Source organism: Coturnix japonica, chromosome 2, assembly GCF_054131305.1.
Source record: "Coturnix japonica strain WE chromosome 2, WE-NBRP24, whole genome shotgun sequence".
NCBI classification, from domain to species: Eukaryota; Metazoa; Chordata; class Aves; order Galliformes; family Phasianidae; genus Coturnix; species Coturnix japonica.
The window spans coordinates 116,994,361-117,011,552 of record NC_140664.1 but is presented as its reverse complement, the minus strand read 5'-3'; the positions used below and the strand labels follow the sequence as shown (position 1 = coordinate 117,011,552).

The window sequence follows — 17,192 nt, the reverse complement described above, 5'->3', positions numbered from 1 at the left end:
TGTCAAGATTCAAACCACAACAAGCGCCTTTAAGCTGGTTCCTCAGTTCAATTAGGGAAATCTCTGTATAATAACTCCAGTGGTGCCTTTCTCTGCCACTTCCATGGGAAATTTTGACCACTCTTTGGCTTATCACAGGTCTAATGATCTCCTGATTAATGAACAGAATTCTTTGTGTTGGCTGATAGACATCTCACAATCTAAGTGCACCGGAGGATGGGATCTGTGCAGTGAGGATGGGATGGACATTCAATGCAGATGCCTCGTGCCCACACAGAGTCTCACATATTTATTTGCAATGTAACACATAAATATTAACTCACTAATATTGTGAGAAGACATTTGCTTTTGTTTCTGTTGAAGAAGCAGGTCTCTTTTTCTTTGCAGAAGTGAGGTCATTTTACTACGTTCTGATGCATACCTAGGGCAAGGAGCAGGTAGCAGCTCCAGCTGCTCCCATGTGGAGATGTGACCCTTCCTGCCCTACCTCCTACTGCCCCTTCATGTGAAAACTTAACTCAGAAACTCTCTCTAGGAATCAGTTTTCCTCATTAGCTGTGAAATATGCTCACTTTCTGAAAAGTCCATAGTGTAATGTCCAGATGCTGCAGGTCAAAGAAAGATTAAGAAGTAAGTTCATTTTAGAAACAGAAATTAGCGAGCTTGACCTATTAGTCATTTCTCCACTCCCACCCAAACTATTAGATAAGTAAGTCTGATATAAAGTGCTTGAATTCATTAACATTTCTGAAGAATAGAGGAGACTGAAACACGTTCCTTTTAATTTTCCACCTCTTGCTGTCTCTGAAGCAGGAAGATCCTTGTAATTTCATAGGTCAAGCTATGGTTACATCCATTTTGATGAACTGCTGGATTACAGAAGAGAGGACTTGCCAGTTCAAACATATCATACTGATCATAGCTCAGACTCCTGGCTGATAGAACTGACTTCAGAGGAAGCTGGGAACTCCTGGTACTTCTGTAAAACACAAGGTCTTCAAGAGGAGTGTAGATGTGACACTGAGGGAAATGGGTTAGTGGGCATGGTGGATGGTTGGATTCAATGACCTTAGCAGTCTTTTACAACCTCAGTGATTCTCTGACATTCACAGGATTGTCAAGCTTAGTGTGATATACCAAACATAATGGACATGGTGGAGAGAGCTGGAGTTGGACTAGATGATGTTTGTGGTCTTTTCCAACTTTAATTATTCTATGGTTCTATGTTCCTCAGCCACTGAGTCGGGCAGCCCCCATTAGCTGTGGAGGAGCTGCATCCTTCTCCCCTGATGTGCTGAGTCCTGGGGGCTACCCCAGTGTTGGGAAGAGGGTTCCCAACAGCACACCAGGCTGTGCTTTGGGAAATACTTTGGAAACTGGGGAGTGTTTCTGTTGAAGAGGGAGGCCTGGAGTTAGCAGTCAAGGTGCTGGGTCCCCAGTTGGCCCTACGATTACCTTCCAGTTAAGTGTCCTTGGAGAGGAGGTTTAGCACTTCAGCGGGAGCACCTTGCAGCAAGCAGAGGGGACGGCATCAGGAAGCTGATTTCAGCACTCGAGAGATCTTTTCTTACTCAGAAGTACTGTAAGCTCCTGACAAACCGCACAGAGCGCCCGATGCTGTGCTATGGGATGGCCGCAGGTAGGGAGCACGTCCTGGAGGGGCAGGGAAAACATTTGTCCCATCGGAGCGGCCAGAACCTGCGCACTGCTCCGTGCCCGTGTCCCCTCCTCTCCGGGGGCAACCCGGACCTGAACTGGGTCCCCGCGTCCCATCCCTACCCGCTGCTCGCCCTCCTTCAGCGGAGGTGCGGAGCGGCTCTCCCCTCGGGACGGGCTGAGGGGGAAGAGAAAAGCGGTGCCCTGTCCCTGTACCAGCCCCCTGTGCCCGCAGCCCGTGCCCGGTCCCTATATCCCCAGCCCCGGCCCCGGGCAGCCCCGGGAGGCGCGGCGGGAGCTGGGGGCGGGGGCTGCCGGCCGGGGCGGGGGCTGGCGCGGGGCTGGGACGATAAAAGCGGGGGTAATTGCATTTAGGCAAATGAGGCAGCCTCGGCCCTCCCCATCGCCAGGTCTATAAAGTGCGGAGCGCTCCCGCGGGCGGCCAATGCGCGGCGAGCAGCGCCCGGCTCCCGCTGCGAACGGTGCGTGTCCTTTCGTCCGTCTGTCTGTCCGTCAGTGTGTGCCTGCAGGCGGGAGGGTGCATGTCTGTGTGTTGGTGGGGGTACGTGCTTGTGGACTTCTATGGGTGTATGTCTGTATGATGTGTGGAGCTGTGTAGGAGAAGGAGTGCCTGCATGTGCTTGTGCGTCCACACCTGTGTGCTGCATGTGCAAGCCTGGCGTGGGGTGTATTTGGTGTGTGAGCATCCCTGGACAGAGTGTGTGTGGAGAGCTGAGTGTGCGTGCACCTCAGGTGTGTGACAGGTGAGCTTATAACTGGGTGTACATGTACGTGGATAGGTGTGTGTGTGTATGTGAGGGTGTATCCAGCTGTGCACACATCTGTATGTGAAAGTGTGTGTCCATATAGCTCTGCCTTGGTCTGAGGATGGGTGCACCTCAATGTGTGTCTGTGTGCTGTGGTGCCCAGCTGCGGGGTGTATGCACACCCAGGGCTGCAGGTGTGTGTTTTTGTGTGTGTGATCTGTCCATGAGTGTGTACGTGTGTAGGTGTGCAGTGTACCCTGCAGGTGCTTACCCTGCACCCCACAGGACATCAAGGCGGCCATGAGGCTCCCGCTGGCTTTCACCGTGCTGCTGCTGGCCTCGGCACAGGCACTGGCCGACGAGATGTCCGCTCCTGATGACCTCAGCTACTGGGCAGACTGGGCTGATGGCGAGCAGAAGGTGAGCACTGAGGCTGAAGGGCTGGGTGGGTGCTGAGGGTGCTGGAGCTGTGCTGAGTGCTGCACTGTCACCCTGCAGGAGGAGCTGCCGCTGCCCCTGGAGCACTTCCTGCAGAGGATGGCAAGGAGACCTCGACCCCAGCAGTTCTTTGGCCTCATGGGCAAGCGGGATGCGGGTGAGCAGGGCAGGGCACCCCTGCATGCTTTGTCAGCACCCGGCCGCACTTCTCAGAGGTCCCCTTCCCTTCTCACACCTTATGTTTTTCTCCAGAGTTTCCTTGTTGATTGTTCAAGTTTAGTATAAGACAAACCCCCTCTCAGAAAGGAACGGCTTCAAGTTAAACCGCTGAGTACCCAGCAGTAAGGAGCATGTTGGCATCTTGCAGGTCAGCCTGCGTGCCACTTGGAGCTCTGAGCATGGAAGCAGCTGCGTGCTCAGCTCCTTGAGCTGAGAGCTGCTCAGAGCCACCTGGCAGTGCATGGGTTTGTCTGACACAAGATTTTGTTGTCTCCTCAAAGAGAAATGCAACTGTAAACATCATCTTAATTTTCCTTGAGCCTCCAGAGTGTGCTTGGTGTAACTTCTGTATTTGATGCTTTAAAGTACTGCAGTAGCATCATATACATTTGCCTGGTTTTGGTCATTTATTTTTTTTCAATTACTCTTCCTTTTTTTTTCCTTTCCTTTCCACCTCCAACCAGGATATGGCCAGATCTCTCACAAAAGTAAGTTAAAAAAAAAAGTAAATGTTTTAAATACTTATGTGAAGATACTCTGATGGAGAACAGCGTGTATCGGGGTGCAGGTGGCTGAGTTTAGCTGAGGAATGGCAGCAGCAGAGGTGGATCACTGCTCCACCCCACGGTCACGTCTCAAACCTGTACCCAATATAAGCCGCCACTCGCTGTGAGGTTTCAGTCCACATTAAAGAGTGGATGCTGCAGCTCTGAATTTCTCAGGGGGCTCTATGAGCCTTTCTCAGAGGCGAGGCGGGCTTGCTGCCAGGCTCAGAGAGAAGCAATTAAGACAGCAAACTCTGAAAGATTAGAATTGCGAATTCCCAAATCCCTGAGAATGATTCCAGGGATAAGCGAGATGCCGTGAGGTGCTCCCTGTGCTGTCTGGGTGTGAGTCAGCCCCAATCGCAGCAGGGCTGGCTGCTGATCTGCCCTGCAAACAGGAGCAGCCAACACGAGCAGTACGTGTTCTTTGCTTTGTGTCTGTGCCACACCGAATGGGAGGTGGTGTCAGCAGTGTGCTGTAACCTGCTTGTGCACAAGGACAGGTGTATTCTCTATAGGAGGATGCTTAGATAGGATATGGAAGAACCTAACCAGTTTAAAAATCATTTTCTTGCTTTATGAGAGCTCCTCTGCCCGCAGAGGTCAATAAGTGCTCTGTTCATCACTGGGCTTCATCACTGGGATTATTTATTGGAAGACCAATTAAAGAGTCAAACAGCCTCCTGGCTAAAGTAAAAAAGAACTGCAGCCTTCTAAAGCTGCTTCAGTGCCTGCGGGGGCTGAAATTGTTCCACTGGGCCAGTAGATGAAGTAGCCAGGCAAAATTCTTCCCAAAGAAAAATCTCTGTTTGCCTCAAAAGTCAGCTTAGAGAAAGAAGAATTGCTCCTTCTCCATCCTTACCTGAACTACAGCAGTTGCCACACCTGATACGTGCCAGAGGCCAAAAGCTGGAGTAATTTATCCTCTATAAATCCAGTGGCTTGAGTGCTAACGGAACAGGAAGGTAATAAATATTGCACAAATAGAGCCGGGCTGTCAGAATTAGACATGGCCAATCAGAATCCCACTGGTTCCATCTCTAGTAAAGCTCTGCCTGATTGATGAGGAGGGTTTGACACCTGCAGGTAGAGTAGGTGCATCGTACAGATGAAAGCTCTGGCAGGACATTGCCTTTGACAAGACTGACCAAAACTGTATTAGGAAAGGAGTAAGAATTAGTTATTGGCCGTTGCTTTTCTGTTGTATTTCAACAAAGAAGTAACACTTGTCAATGTGAGTCAATAATCAGTGTTCGTTCTCTATGCTCTGAGAGTGACATGAAAAATAAGTAGGTGAGATGAATGGTTTTGAAGTCTGAGTCTTTTTTCCTTGTGAGAACACGTCTTAAGAGCTTGCCTATTTAAAATGCATTAAAACACCCCCAAATATACTTTTTTCAGGGCATAAAACAGACTCTTTTGTTGGACTTATGGGCAAAAGATCTTTAAATTCAGGTATGTATGCAACTGAATCAGTACTTTAATACACAGCCACTTAACTCTGTTGCCTCTTCTCTCCCATGGGCTGGTAGAAAAGAGCTCTCTGAGAGGGGACCGGGGCTTTCTGAACCCACATGTGTCAGGGTGCCCTGGCCCTGCTTCTCAGTGTGGTTGGGCCTGTTGCCACCTGCCACCAAGCAGGTGAAGCCAGGTGACAGTCAACAGTCAACATTCCGGCTTTTAATTTTACCACCAAAATGGGAAAAAAAACTTAAATCCTTGAATGAGTGCTGTAGATTTCTACTGTTTTCCCATAGCACTCATATAGGGCAGAGCCTTCTTCCTATACAAGCATGAGCCCTGCAGGTGATTCTGGGCTGCCGGGAGCTCCAGCTCCACTGTGGGGCTGCAATGAAGAAAACCCTCACTGTGAGCCATAAAGCATCAGTTAATTCCCTAATCTAAGAATTAAAACAAAACAAAAATCAGAAAGAAACACCTAAAACCCTGCTGCCTATTTCATGTCTCTGAAATAGTTTTCTCTGTTTTGTTAAATGGATGATAAAAGTTAAATTACTGGCTGACACCTTTATATTATGTGGATACATGCTGTGATCTATATTCTGCAATTATGGTTGTCAGGAACTTTTTATTTTCAATTAATCCCTGTTCAGACTAGTAATATTGCTCTCTGCATCATCTTGCAAATTGCTACGTATCATGAATAATTTCGTACAATTTTATCTGCGGTGGCAATATCTATTAAATACATAATACCTGTAAATATCTCTGCTATCATAAAAGTAAATAGCCTGGAAGTAACAAATGTTGGTTTTGTTTTTTTTTTTGGTTTTTTTTTTTGTTATTTTATTTTGTAATCCCAATGGAAACATTTACATGAGTGTGAGGATGCAGCAATGCAGCAAATGTTTAAAAAAGCCAAAGATTTGATTGTTTTGATTTCAATATTTCCAGTATAGTTGGGGTACAGTGCTGCACTATTTATCTATAACAAAGTGGAATAATGAGGTTTCACACTGCTGAGCTCTGGCTAACATGAAAAACCACACCTCACTGCGATGGTGGTGCTCAGAAGTGGCAGTTCCTGCAGCACATTGTGCTGAATGCCCCTAGGCCTGCAGTGTGCTCATGCACGACTGGGCTTACATGTGCTTTGCTGCAGTTCTTCCTTGGGGTCACAGCAGAGGTGACCAGCTCTGCCTGAGTCCTTTAGACTCAAGGCACTGGTCTGAGTGCTCAAGTCCCTTCTTTGTAATGAAATACTGGAAGGTGAAGAGATTCTGAACTAAGAATACTTCAGGCAGCTCGTAGATGAGAAGCAAAAGGCACAGTCCCTCAGCATCCTGAGGGGCTGCATGGTCTTAGGGGCAAAGCCAAATTAAGTAAGCAGCTGGGGGCTGTGCCAGGACCCCACATCTCTGGCAGCAGCCTCCGAGCAGCTCTGTGGGGCAGGAGCATCACTGGGTGGTGGGGAACCTTGGAGTTCCTGTGGAGCTGAAGCCTCCCTGCTCCCTGGCTGCAGGGGCCATGTGGGCTGTGGGGCTATGTGGGGCTGTTTGACATGTCTCATGCTTTTCTGCTTCTTGCAGGATCCTCTGAAAGGAGCATAGCACAGAATTACGAGCGAAGGCGTAAATGAGAAATTCCTGTGCGTTATTTATTAAACTTCATTTGTTCCGATGACCAATGCAGTGTAATATAAACTAACCACTGTATGGAATAGTTATTTATTTAATGATAATAATAAATGGTTTTACGTTGTTTTTTTTTTTTTTTTTTGGTTTGGTTTGGTTTTGGTTTTTGAGTTAAACATTCAATAAGACGGTTATTTTTCATATAGTGGCAGCGATACGTGTTGTTGCATAGGGGCGTTGGGTCCTGGAAGGATATCTCCTTCAGGACCGGCGACCTTGGTGACGTCTCACAACAAAGCACATTGTTCACTATGACCTGTAGAGTTATGTTCACCGAACAAAGAAAAGGTTCTTTTGTTCATCAAAAATGAGTCCTGTATCAGCTTCACAACCACGCAGAACAGAGCTCATGTACAGTCTAGTGCCTCGATTTGTTTTCGTGGTTTATAATGTACTGTAATTTCTGTATCAAAATATATTTGTATCATTGCAGCATGTTTTACGTTTTCTGACTACGTATCTATATATTTTAAAAAGGTGGGAGGGCCGAGATTTGAATGTGAATCTGAGGTCTTCATTTCATAGCTTGGAATTTTATGATAGTAACATTTTAAATAAAATCTACTCTGGGGATTTTGCAACATATTTCCTTTGGTGATAGTGATGGCGTTATTTCCAAAGTGGGACACAGATCCAAGCAACTGATCTCAGACTAGAAAACACAGAGGTGTGATGACTTCCTTCTCCCATAGGGCTGGCGAAAGCTTTGGGGGATTTGCTACTGGAGGCAGCAGCTCTGGGTCACTCAAGGTGCCACTGAACCTCACCCCTATGGAAACCAAGGTGTGCACTGACTGAGTGAGAAGGGTCCACTGTGTCCTCCAGCTCATTTGCTATGGTTTTCATCCACTACTGTCTGGTACTTGAAAGCCATGCTTTTAATAAATTGTAGCCCTCTGATTCACAATAAAAACACCTGTTGACTTGGACCAGTGCAATGTAAGAGAAAAAATAACGTGGGTATAATTACCTTTTTAATTAAAATGTCTGGTTACTATATTTCCAGACAGTCCCAAAATGCTTCATTCACCTCACCAGCTGCCAAAGCATCTGGAGATCTATTTTTTGCTTTTCCATCTGCTAAAAGCCATCATTCTCTGATGCTTTCATACAAGCCTTCATTGCAGACTAACCAGCAGTAAAAACAGTGTATATAAGCTGAATTTCAAAGTAAGTAGTACAAAGGGATTAACTGGTTGTTGTTTTCTGTTTTTGAAGTGAACTCAGCAAAATCAATTTTTAAGCTTATCTGAGGCATTCCCATAGCTGCATCCATTAACAGTGCTGATGGATGTAGGCCCTTCCTTCTGCTGTATATTGATGAGATCCCCCCCAGAGCATCCTCTTCTCCAGGCTGAACAGCCCCTGTTCTCTCAGCCTCTCCTCGCAGCATGGATGTTCCAGTCCCTCCATCATGTTGATGGTCCATCCTCAGACTCTGCAGTGCTCAGGTCCCTCCTGCACCGAGGAGCCCAGAATTGGACCCAGCACTGCAGATATGGCCTCACCAACACTCAGTGAGGGGCTGTGTCAGCTACTGCTTAACTCAGTGAGGGGGGGAAGCTGTGCTGAGCTGCAGGTACTGCTGAGGGAGCACAGCCACCTGCATGTGTGCACTGAGTAATGTTCAGTGAAGAGTGAAGAGGAACAAATAGCCCCAGACAGCAAGGACAGCAAGTCTCATACATGTGGAGGGCAGCACAGGCGTTAGTTAACAGAAGTAAAACCTGAATCTTCCAGAGGAACCATTTTCCCTAGAAGGAAAAGCTGACCCTTCAGCTTCACATACCCTCCTGTTATGTGGCTGCTTGCAGAATGGTTAATCAATGTTTGAAACAGCTTGACTTCACTTCTGATGGCATAATAGACTAGGGTTTGTGCTACTTCACATTTTGAACTAGAAAACTGGCATTGATGTCTATGCTTGCACAGAAGCACGTTCCCAGGTACAAACAGAACAAGCACACAGCGTGAGACAGGGAATGAAACTTTCCGACTTACTCTGCCACCAGCAAAAAGCAGGTAGCATTTCAGGGCAAATTCACAGCCCAATTCTTATGCCTTTATTACTAATTTTATTAGAAATAATATAGTTCATGCATTATTAAGAGGTAAAACTTCAGAGGTTCTTTTTAATCACTTCTGCTGTCTTTACTCTCCCTTTTGAGGTAGTTCTCTCCTTTAGCTTTTAAACGCTTTTACATGATAGACAGCATTGCAGCCCCAGGCCACTTGTGTCTTCAGTCCCACAACTCCACTGCAGGTTCTGGGAGGGTTTCACTGAGCCCTCCACTGCTCTGTCACCTCCAGTCACATTCATCCCCATGGAGGCTGCAGTTGGTAATGTCACCCGCAGTCACAAATGCACCCCTCCCCAGGCAGGGGATGCTGAACCCTGGCTCTCAGCAGCCTGCCTTGATGAAATGTGACCCAGAAGTCAGCTCCATCCATCGCCACCATCGCTCTGCTGTTCTAAGGCTGTTTTCCCACTGTGCAGATGCAGCAGAATTCATTGTGGGAGACTGCTTGGGGTCTGCCCCTGCCTGCACCTAACACCAGGGTAGTTTGGGCCTCGCAACACTTGCCAACCCAATTGCCTCTAGCAAGTCCTTTGTTGCTGTCCTGCCAGGCTGCTGGCTTTCAGTACAGTCCAAAACAAAAGAGGAGGAAGAATCTGGAAATGTCTGAGCAGAGTGATCTCTGCAGAGGAGCCCAGCCCCCAGCCATTGTTATCTGGAGCAGAGTAGCACCAAGAGTTGTTTGTTAAATTATTCATGTGATTCTTAAAAATGTTGGTTTCTTCCCAGACTAAGCCAATAAAAGCTCCTTGAGAGCTACCAAGAGCCATTATTTATATGAAGACTTTGTCCCTGTATGTACCTAAACTATAGCTCAGATAACTGCTACAGCATAATGAGAACTGTGCAAGTCCCACTGCGAACTTCGGTATAGACTAAATTTTCCTGAGCAGTTCCCTTAGCCACAATACTGTAGAATTCGTTAATGAACATTGTCAGAGTGCCAGGACAGGAGCACACAGCAGCTCCTTCCCTGGGGCATTGCCACACTGCTCTGCCAGGATGTAGCTGCCTGTGGGACTGCACACAGCGCAGTGTCCTCTTGCTATCTACAGAATGGTGCACTTCTCTTTATAGGGAACAGTTGTTATCAGAAGGGTAGGTATGTGTTTGTTTTGTTTTTGCTGTCAGCAAGGATACAGCATCCTCGAATGTATCTACATCCTTCAAGGACACTATGCAGACTCTCTTCACGTTACTCTCAGTGATTTTGAAGAGCATAGCCTGAGACATTTGTCAACATGAGGGACATCTGGGCTCTGTAGAATTCACAGTACCACAGAATTGCAGGGGTTGGAAGGGTCCTCAAGTGATCATCAAGTCCAATCTCCCTGCTAAACAGTTACCCTACAATAGGTTGCACAGGCAGGCATCCAGATGGGCCTTGAATACCTCCACAGAAGGAGACTCCACAGGCTCTCTCTGGGCAGCCTGTTTCAGTGCTTTCCATCACCCATACTGGAAAGAAGTTCTTCTGCATATTGGTACAGAACTTCCCATGTTCATGCTTTAGGCCATTACTCCTTTTCTTGCAGCTACACACCACCAAAGAGAGCCTGATCTCAGCTATTTATCTCCCACCTCCTTTTAGATATTTATAAACATTTCACAGAATGATAGGATGGTTTGGGTTGGAAGGGACCTTTAGGATCATCCAGTTCCAACCCCCTGCAGTATGCAGGGACACCTCCCTCTGTATCAGGTTGCTCACAGCCCCATCCAGCCTGGCCTTGAATGCTTCCAGGGAGAGGGCATCCACAGCCTCTCAGGGCAACCTGTTCCAGTGTCTCACCACCCTCACAGTAAGGAATTTCTTCCTACAAGCCCTAATAAAAACTCCTTCCCATCTTTCCTGTAGCCCCTAGTCCACCCTTCAGGTGCTGGAAGGCTGCTATAAGGTCCCCCCAGAGCCTTCTCTTCTCCAGGCTGAAGAGCCCCAGCTCTCTGGGTCAGTCCCTGTAGGGAAGGTGCACCAGAAAGGCACAAGAACAATGTACCAAAGCACTACAATTCAAGCAACATCCTCCAGGAGGAAACCTTGCTTGGAGAAGACATTCCTTTGTTGCTGAAGGAATACACACATACAGCAGGGCTACATGAAAACTTCATTTAAAATAAGTTAAACATTAAATACTGCTGGATAGGGGATCAAACAACGATGACAGATTTTCTGAGTGAAAAATGGGCTACAGTTACACCTTTTAAGTTATACGATAGGCACAACTGCAAAATTAAGTTTTCAGGATGATAGAAAAGCCATATTTTAAGAAGCATTTTGCATATACCTGCAGTTATTTCAAGGTAAAACATTTTGATTATGCACTTAGCTGCTTTTTAATTGCTCACAGGATGTACCCATGCACTTGAGATTATTTTGATAGCAGTACACCATACAGCTGAGGAAATTATGTTGCTTGCTGTTTCATTTCTTTTACAGCTTTTGTTTGTGAGACGCATCACACGGTGCAATACTAGGACTCCATGCAGAAAAAGAGCCACTATGTTTGTTCCCATTAAGGCCTGCAGGGCAGCCCATGCTGTGCTCCCACCTGCAGCTCGAGCAGCCTTGGGCCCTGGCACCTGCTGTACATCCTGGTGATGCACCAGGTGCTGCCTGGGGTGGGCTGGTTTGAAGGAAAGAAAGACACCCGGCAAGGAAGACAGCAGCATAAATGATTTCCTTTTGAAGTGCAAGCTTCTGCTCAGTGCTGAGAGCCCAAAAAGAGTTTATTTGCTTATCTTTTTCGATTGTTTTCTAGGGAAACCTTTATTTTATCAATGCTGCTGGGATTGCTGCATGTAAAGCACACAGCTGCCTGTGCTGCAAGGGGATGATTTATTGCACTGAATATGAAATAGGAATACCTCATCCACCACTTACCAGTACAGTGGCTAAATGAATATAGGCAGCAGAACTTTCCAGTTCAGACTACATATGTTTATTAGCAAAATAAAATAAAATAAAGTAGAAACAATAATACCATTTTTTTCTGTCCCTTTCAAATCAATGGAATTCACTTTGCCTCCCAGATAGAAGTGTTTGTGTTGAACAGAAACCAACAAGCCCATTACATATTACAAACCACATTAGAGAAAGTCATCTTGAACTATAACACTGATGCATTATTAGTACGTTTCTAAGATATTTATTTAATGGTAGCAGATTTTATGGTGAATTATGTAGCCAAGGTTGAATCTTTTATACTTTCCTTTGCCAAGCAAAATAGATGTTATAGATAGAGCTGGGCTTGTTCAGCTTGGAGAAGAGAAGGCCCAGGGAAGATGTTGTAGCAGAATTCCAAGAAGGGAGCTTACAAACAGAGGGAGATTAAGTGTTTAGATGGTCTGATACTGATAGGATCAGTGGGAAGGTATTTAAACCAAAAGAGGGAACATTTAGGTTAGATGTTAAGAAAAAATTCTTTACTCAGAAGATGGTGAGGTGCTGGCACAGTTGCCCAGAGAAGCTGTGGTGCCCCATCCCTGGAGGTGCTCAAGGCTGGGCTGGATGGGGCTCTGGGCAGCCTGAGCTGGAGAGGGGGCAGCCCTGACCATGGCATGGGGGTAGAACTGGATGATCTTTGAGGCATCTTCCAACCTGAGCCATTCTAGGGTTCTGTGAAAATTATATCCATCATCTTTTTTTCTTTGTTGCAAAGAGTATTACTAAAGATTTTCTTGGGATTTTGTTTTGAACTTCCAACTGTTTGGTCAGTGAGCACATTTAAAACAGTTTAAATCATATCATGAAATACAGTCTTGAGAAGAGCTACACAAGTTCTTTCTGAAAGGAAACCATGAGAAGGGCCCAGTAGAACCATCCAGCAGCAAGAATCCCCTCTTTCAAGCAGCTTTCTCTAACACAGAGCTCTCACACTGCTACATCTTTTACACACACACCCCAAAAAATGAAACAACCTCGATAACCCCAAACACACACTTTAAGCGTTTGATCCAGCTGAAGCCACTGCTGCAGCATTTAAGGGTGATTATGGCACATTCCTGAAGTTCAATACTTCTTCAAAGCCCATTTTCCCTGAAGTGCCCATTAATCTGTTTTTGCCTCTACTGAGCAAAGGAGATCAAAAGTTACGGCGGAGCAAAAATGGTCCCTGAGTGGTTGCAACATTATTTCAGGTAATGTAATTGAATATAATGAGTGATGCCACATGTACTTTGGTTTCGATATTGATTCCTTCAGATTTGTCTAAAATAGAAACAATTAAACAAGCAAATAATGATTCCGAGATTTAGATTAAAGATAAACCTTAAGCAAGAGGCACATTCCACAGAGCATCCTGAATGAAGCTATCCATTTTGGCCTGTCAAGTAATGGTGTGGCTTCAGAGGCAATTACATTTGCTGTTTACCTATCTTTCTCCCTGTGTCTGAGGTAAAAACAGTGTGTTACCTTGCTCCACTTTTTGCTCAGCCTCACACACCAAGATACCTCTTCATCTACTGAACTGCAGCTTACAGGGAACAGAGGTGGGAGAAGCTGTGGAGCTGCCGAGAACAAAACCACTCCACCTCCAGTCCTGTAAGCACCATGTGCCAGGCATCACCTGGAATCTGCTCTGTAGCTCTTGGAACTTAACAGAGATGAAACAGTAACCCAAAGGTCAAAAGTAAATACTTTTCTATTGTCAGAAGCCTGATAATAACAATATTTATCTTAAATCTGTGCTGGGTGCCCATCAGCTGTTCCTTACCCAATTGTTAAAAACCTCTGATGTCCCTGTAATACCAGCTTTCTGTGAAATAATGTGTAGTAAAGTAACATGTGGAGCACAGGCCATATGAGGAAAGGCTGAAGGAGCTGGGAATGTTCAGCCTGGAGAAGAGGATGCTCAGGGGAGACCTTACTGCTCTCTATAACTTCCTGAAGGGAGGCTGTAGTGAGCTGGGGGTTGGCCTCTTCTCTCGTGTCGTTAGTGATAGGACCAGAGGGAATGGTTACAAGCTGCAGCAGGGGAGATTCAGGCTGGACATTAGGAAGTATTACTTCTCAGAAAGGGTGGTCAGGCACTGGAATGGACTGCCCAGGGAGGTGGTGGAGTCACCAACCCTGGGGGTATTCAAGGAAAGACTGGATGTTGTGTTGAGGGACATGGTTTAATGGGAGCTATTGGTAATGGGTGAGCGGTTGGACTAGATGATCTTGTAGGTCTTTTCCAACCTTGGTCATTCTATGATTCTATGTCTGAAGACAGATGCAGTCTAGAAGTTTTTTCCACTGCGACACCAGGCTTCCTGCCATCCCAGCTGCAGACCTGCTCTTTCACACTTCAAAATTAGCAATGAGAAATCAGCTGGGAGCCAGAGAGCTGCAAATATTAAGGGCAGCTTTTATCCACTGGAGTAATGTAGTATCTTTCATTCCCTCCAAGGAACTATTATGGAGACAAGTCATCACTGGAAAGTATTTGCATATTTAAATTGTTTCATTATCTCATAAACATCTCTAATCAATCACTGGTGTGCTAAGAGAAGAAGAATGTTCACCAAAAGGAAGAGGCGAAGGAGATAAATGCAAATACCTCTTTGCAATCTCACAGAGCAAAAGTCTTCCAAAAATATCAGGTAGATCTGGGACAAAAAGTAAGGACAAAAATAATAAAAATACAGTTTTGCCCACGATAAAAGGAAATACCCCATAGGAATCTATTCCTTTATGGGCTACCTCATTAAGACATTTATGTAGGGGACACACTTCTGCAGAGAGTCTGCCACTGTATTTATCTTCTTTTGCTATTTCAAGCTGGGGCAGTAAGCCATGCTTAATTTTAAACATGACAGGAGGGCTGTCTGACAGCTCCAGCTGTTTCAGCTTGTGCTCTTCTGCACCAGAACAGAAGTATCTGAGCAAAACTGGACATGAATCACCCTGAGCTGCTTTGAAATCATTTAATTCTTTAGCGATGAAGAAGGTATGATTTAAAAATAAATAAATCATGCTGAGAGATTTGAACAAAAATCCTGTAGCCCGGTATATTTCACAAGTTATATTTGGAAAATACACAGAGACAAGGGAAAAGAACACAACGACAACACAGCAAAGACACCTCTTGGACCTACCACCACCATTGGTGGTTTCTCCCTGAGGAAGGCTGTAGGTTTCTGGGGGCACAGACCCCTTTCTCACCCCTCACCTACCCAGATGAACTTCTTACTTTTGCCCTCATGACATTCACCTCACAACTGCATGCTACCCACGTATACTCAAACCATCTTCCTCTTCCTCCCAGACCAGGAGCTACAGGCCTTCACTCAAATGAGTAACACTACTGGCAGTGTTTCATTCCTCAACTTCCCTGGCTTGGCCAGATCTGAGCTGTTGGCTCTGCCTGGGTTCACTGACACCATGGCACAACCCTCTCAGCCACATGACCTTCATGATGTACAGATTCCAGTGTGCAGCAAACGTTCAGCAGGGACACAGCAGCATCTCCTGGCATACAGCATCAAAGTGTGGTCTCAATATCATGGTCAGCTGCACAGTAACACTCCAAAGAGTCAGGAAGCCAGCTTCACTGCCCTCACAAAGCATGTTTAAGCTCTAGATCCCCATGCTTTTCTTTTGCAGAGGAGAAAAAAATAACAAAAATTCCACCTTCCTGCTGAAAACTTCAAACCACAATTATTGTATCCAAGGGAGCACACACAGCTAGAAGTGAAGAAAATCTGGATCCAAGCTGGTCATTCCTGAACTTATTTCCACAGCATCTTCAAAAGGCAGAGAAATGAAAATCTGCTAAAGAGGGGGGAGAGGCCAAATTGCTTCTTGCAGCTCATCGGGGAGATTCATGTTGGAGTGAGGAGCTGAGCACAAGTTTTCCTTCCTCTTAGAAAATGAGAAGTTCAGAACCTGTGCTGATAGCAGCATCTCACTGTGCCTCACAGTATGACATGTGAGGCATAGAATGCACACCTCTCTTTTCCCAATGACCTTTGAGTTGGTAATGCACCTTTATCCATGAGTAACTCATGTACTGCCAGGATAGGCAACTCTGCCGCCACCTAAACCAGATTCTGCTCTAATATTCATACTGATTTAGGGCCCATGAAGCTCCAAATCCCCAGTCAGCAGCTCTGTGTGGGGTACCTCTGTGGCAGCAGACTTTTTAGCTGCAGGCACTGAAGAACAAAATCCTTTTTGTAACTCAGAAAAGACGAGGAAGTGCTGCAAGGCAGAACAGGAGCTGCATGGAACCAGCACCACCAAACTGGAAACTGGGGACAGACAGAACTCACAGCTTCAGAGCACATTCCTGAAATACACCACGATGAATCCGAACATCTACAGAGGGCATTCCATTATCTGCCCAGGTAACAGCAACCTGTTCACCCACCGCACAGCTCCCCTATGCTTCCTCACCAACCTGATTTAAGCTGGAGGAAACAATCACATCATCTTCCTGCCCTGCCCTCAGAGGCTGCCAAAAGAGTTCCAATTAGCGTCAATTGGGATAATGGTTCTATTTGCATTTTTAAGCTATTATTAGCAAGTCGTCAGTCAGCCAGTAATTTGTATCACTACCCCTTTCCTTTTTGTGCTAAAATAATAATGGTTTTAATCAAAAGCAATTTGTATTAATATCTGTTTTGCCCCAGGTGTTAAGAGCAGTCTTCCAGAGCAATGGTGAGAGATGTTAAATAACACCTTTTATTAATACAAACGACTATTGATAGCCTTGGTAGTAACAGAAATGGAAGTTGTTTTTGCAACCAGATTCTTAGCGGGACTCATGGGCACACAGAGGGTCACACATCTGCACTCCTCAGATTAACCATCACAGGAATGGGGTGGAGGAATAAACCTCACGGTAAAATCAGCGTTTCCCATTCCCCGGCCCAGTGCTGCCTTCCACATTCCACAGAACTGGCGTTATATACCTGTTTTAACTCACGCCTCTGATTTGTAATATCATAACTGGTTTTAAATTACTTTCAAATGTAATAATGAATGCACTCAATGCATTTAGCTCTGAGCTGCCTTCTCACCTGCAGCACCAGCGTAATAAGCTCTGCACGGCATCTCGACAGCAAGATTAATTAAACCTTTCCTTTCCATTATCTTTGCTCCTATTCTAATTTAATGCCTACTAAAAAATCCCACCAACAAGCAAGTATGACAAACTGAGCTCCGGACACAAAGCGGAGTAAGAGGAGGGCGCCTTTCAGTCTCCCGATCGCAGCGCCGGGCTGACAACGGCTGCCCCCTGCCGGCCTCAAAGCCCCGAGAAGGAATTGTGCCTGTCCTGCCCAGACACAGGCTTCTTAGGGAGAAAAGCAGCCCCTTGCTGCTGATATATAACGGGCTGTAACAACTGA

General features: G+C 45.9%; 1 protein-coding gene across 3 annotated transcripts; it reads left to right on the top strand.

Annotated features, from left to right (window-relative positions):
• The first annotated feature begins 2,100 nt into the window (after positions 1-2,100).
• TAC1 (tachykinin precursor 1) lies at positions 2,101-7,365 on the top strand. 3 transcript variants are annotated; one of them, XM_015853665.3, is made up of 6 exons: positions 2,101-2,138; positions 2,709-2,843; positions 2,922-3,018; positions 3,545-3,568; positions 5,027-5,080; positions 6,676-7,365. In XM_015853665.3, the coding sequence occupies exons 2-6, from the start codon at positions 2,724-2,726 to the stop codon at positions 6,723-6,725; spliced, it is 345 nt and encodes a 114-aa protein (XP_015709151.1). In that variant the 5' UTR covers positions 2,101-2,138; positions 2,709-2,723; the 3' UTR covers positions 6,726-7,365. The 3 variants fall into 3 exon arrangements, with proteins under 3 accessions (XP_015709151.1, XP_015709152.2, XP_085394719.1); XM_015853666.3 differs by having other exon boundaries at positions 2,101-2,218; XM_085538593.1 differs by lacking the exon at positions 2,101-2,138 and adding an exon at positions 2,278-2,420.
• Positions 7,366-17,192: the final 9,827 nt, after the last annotated feature.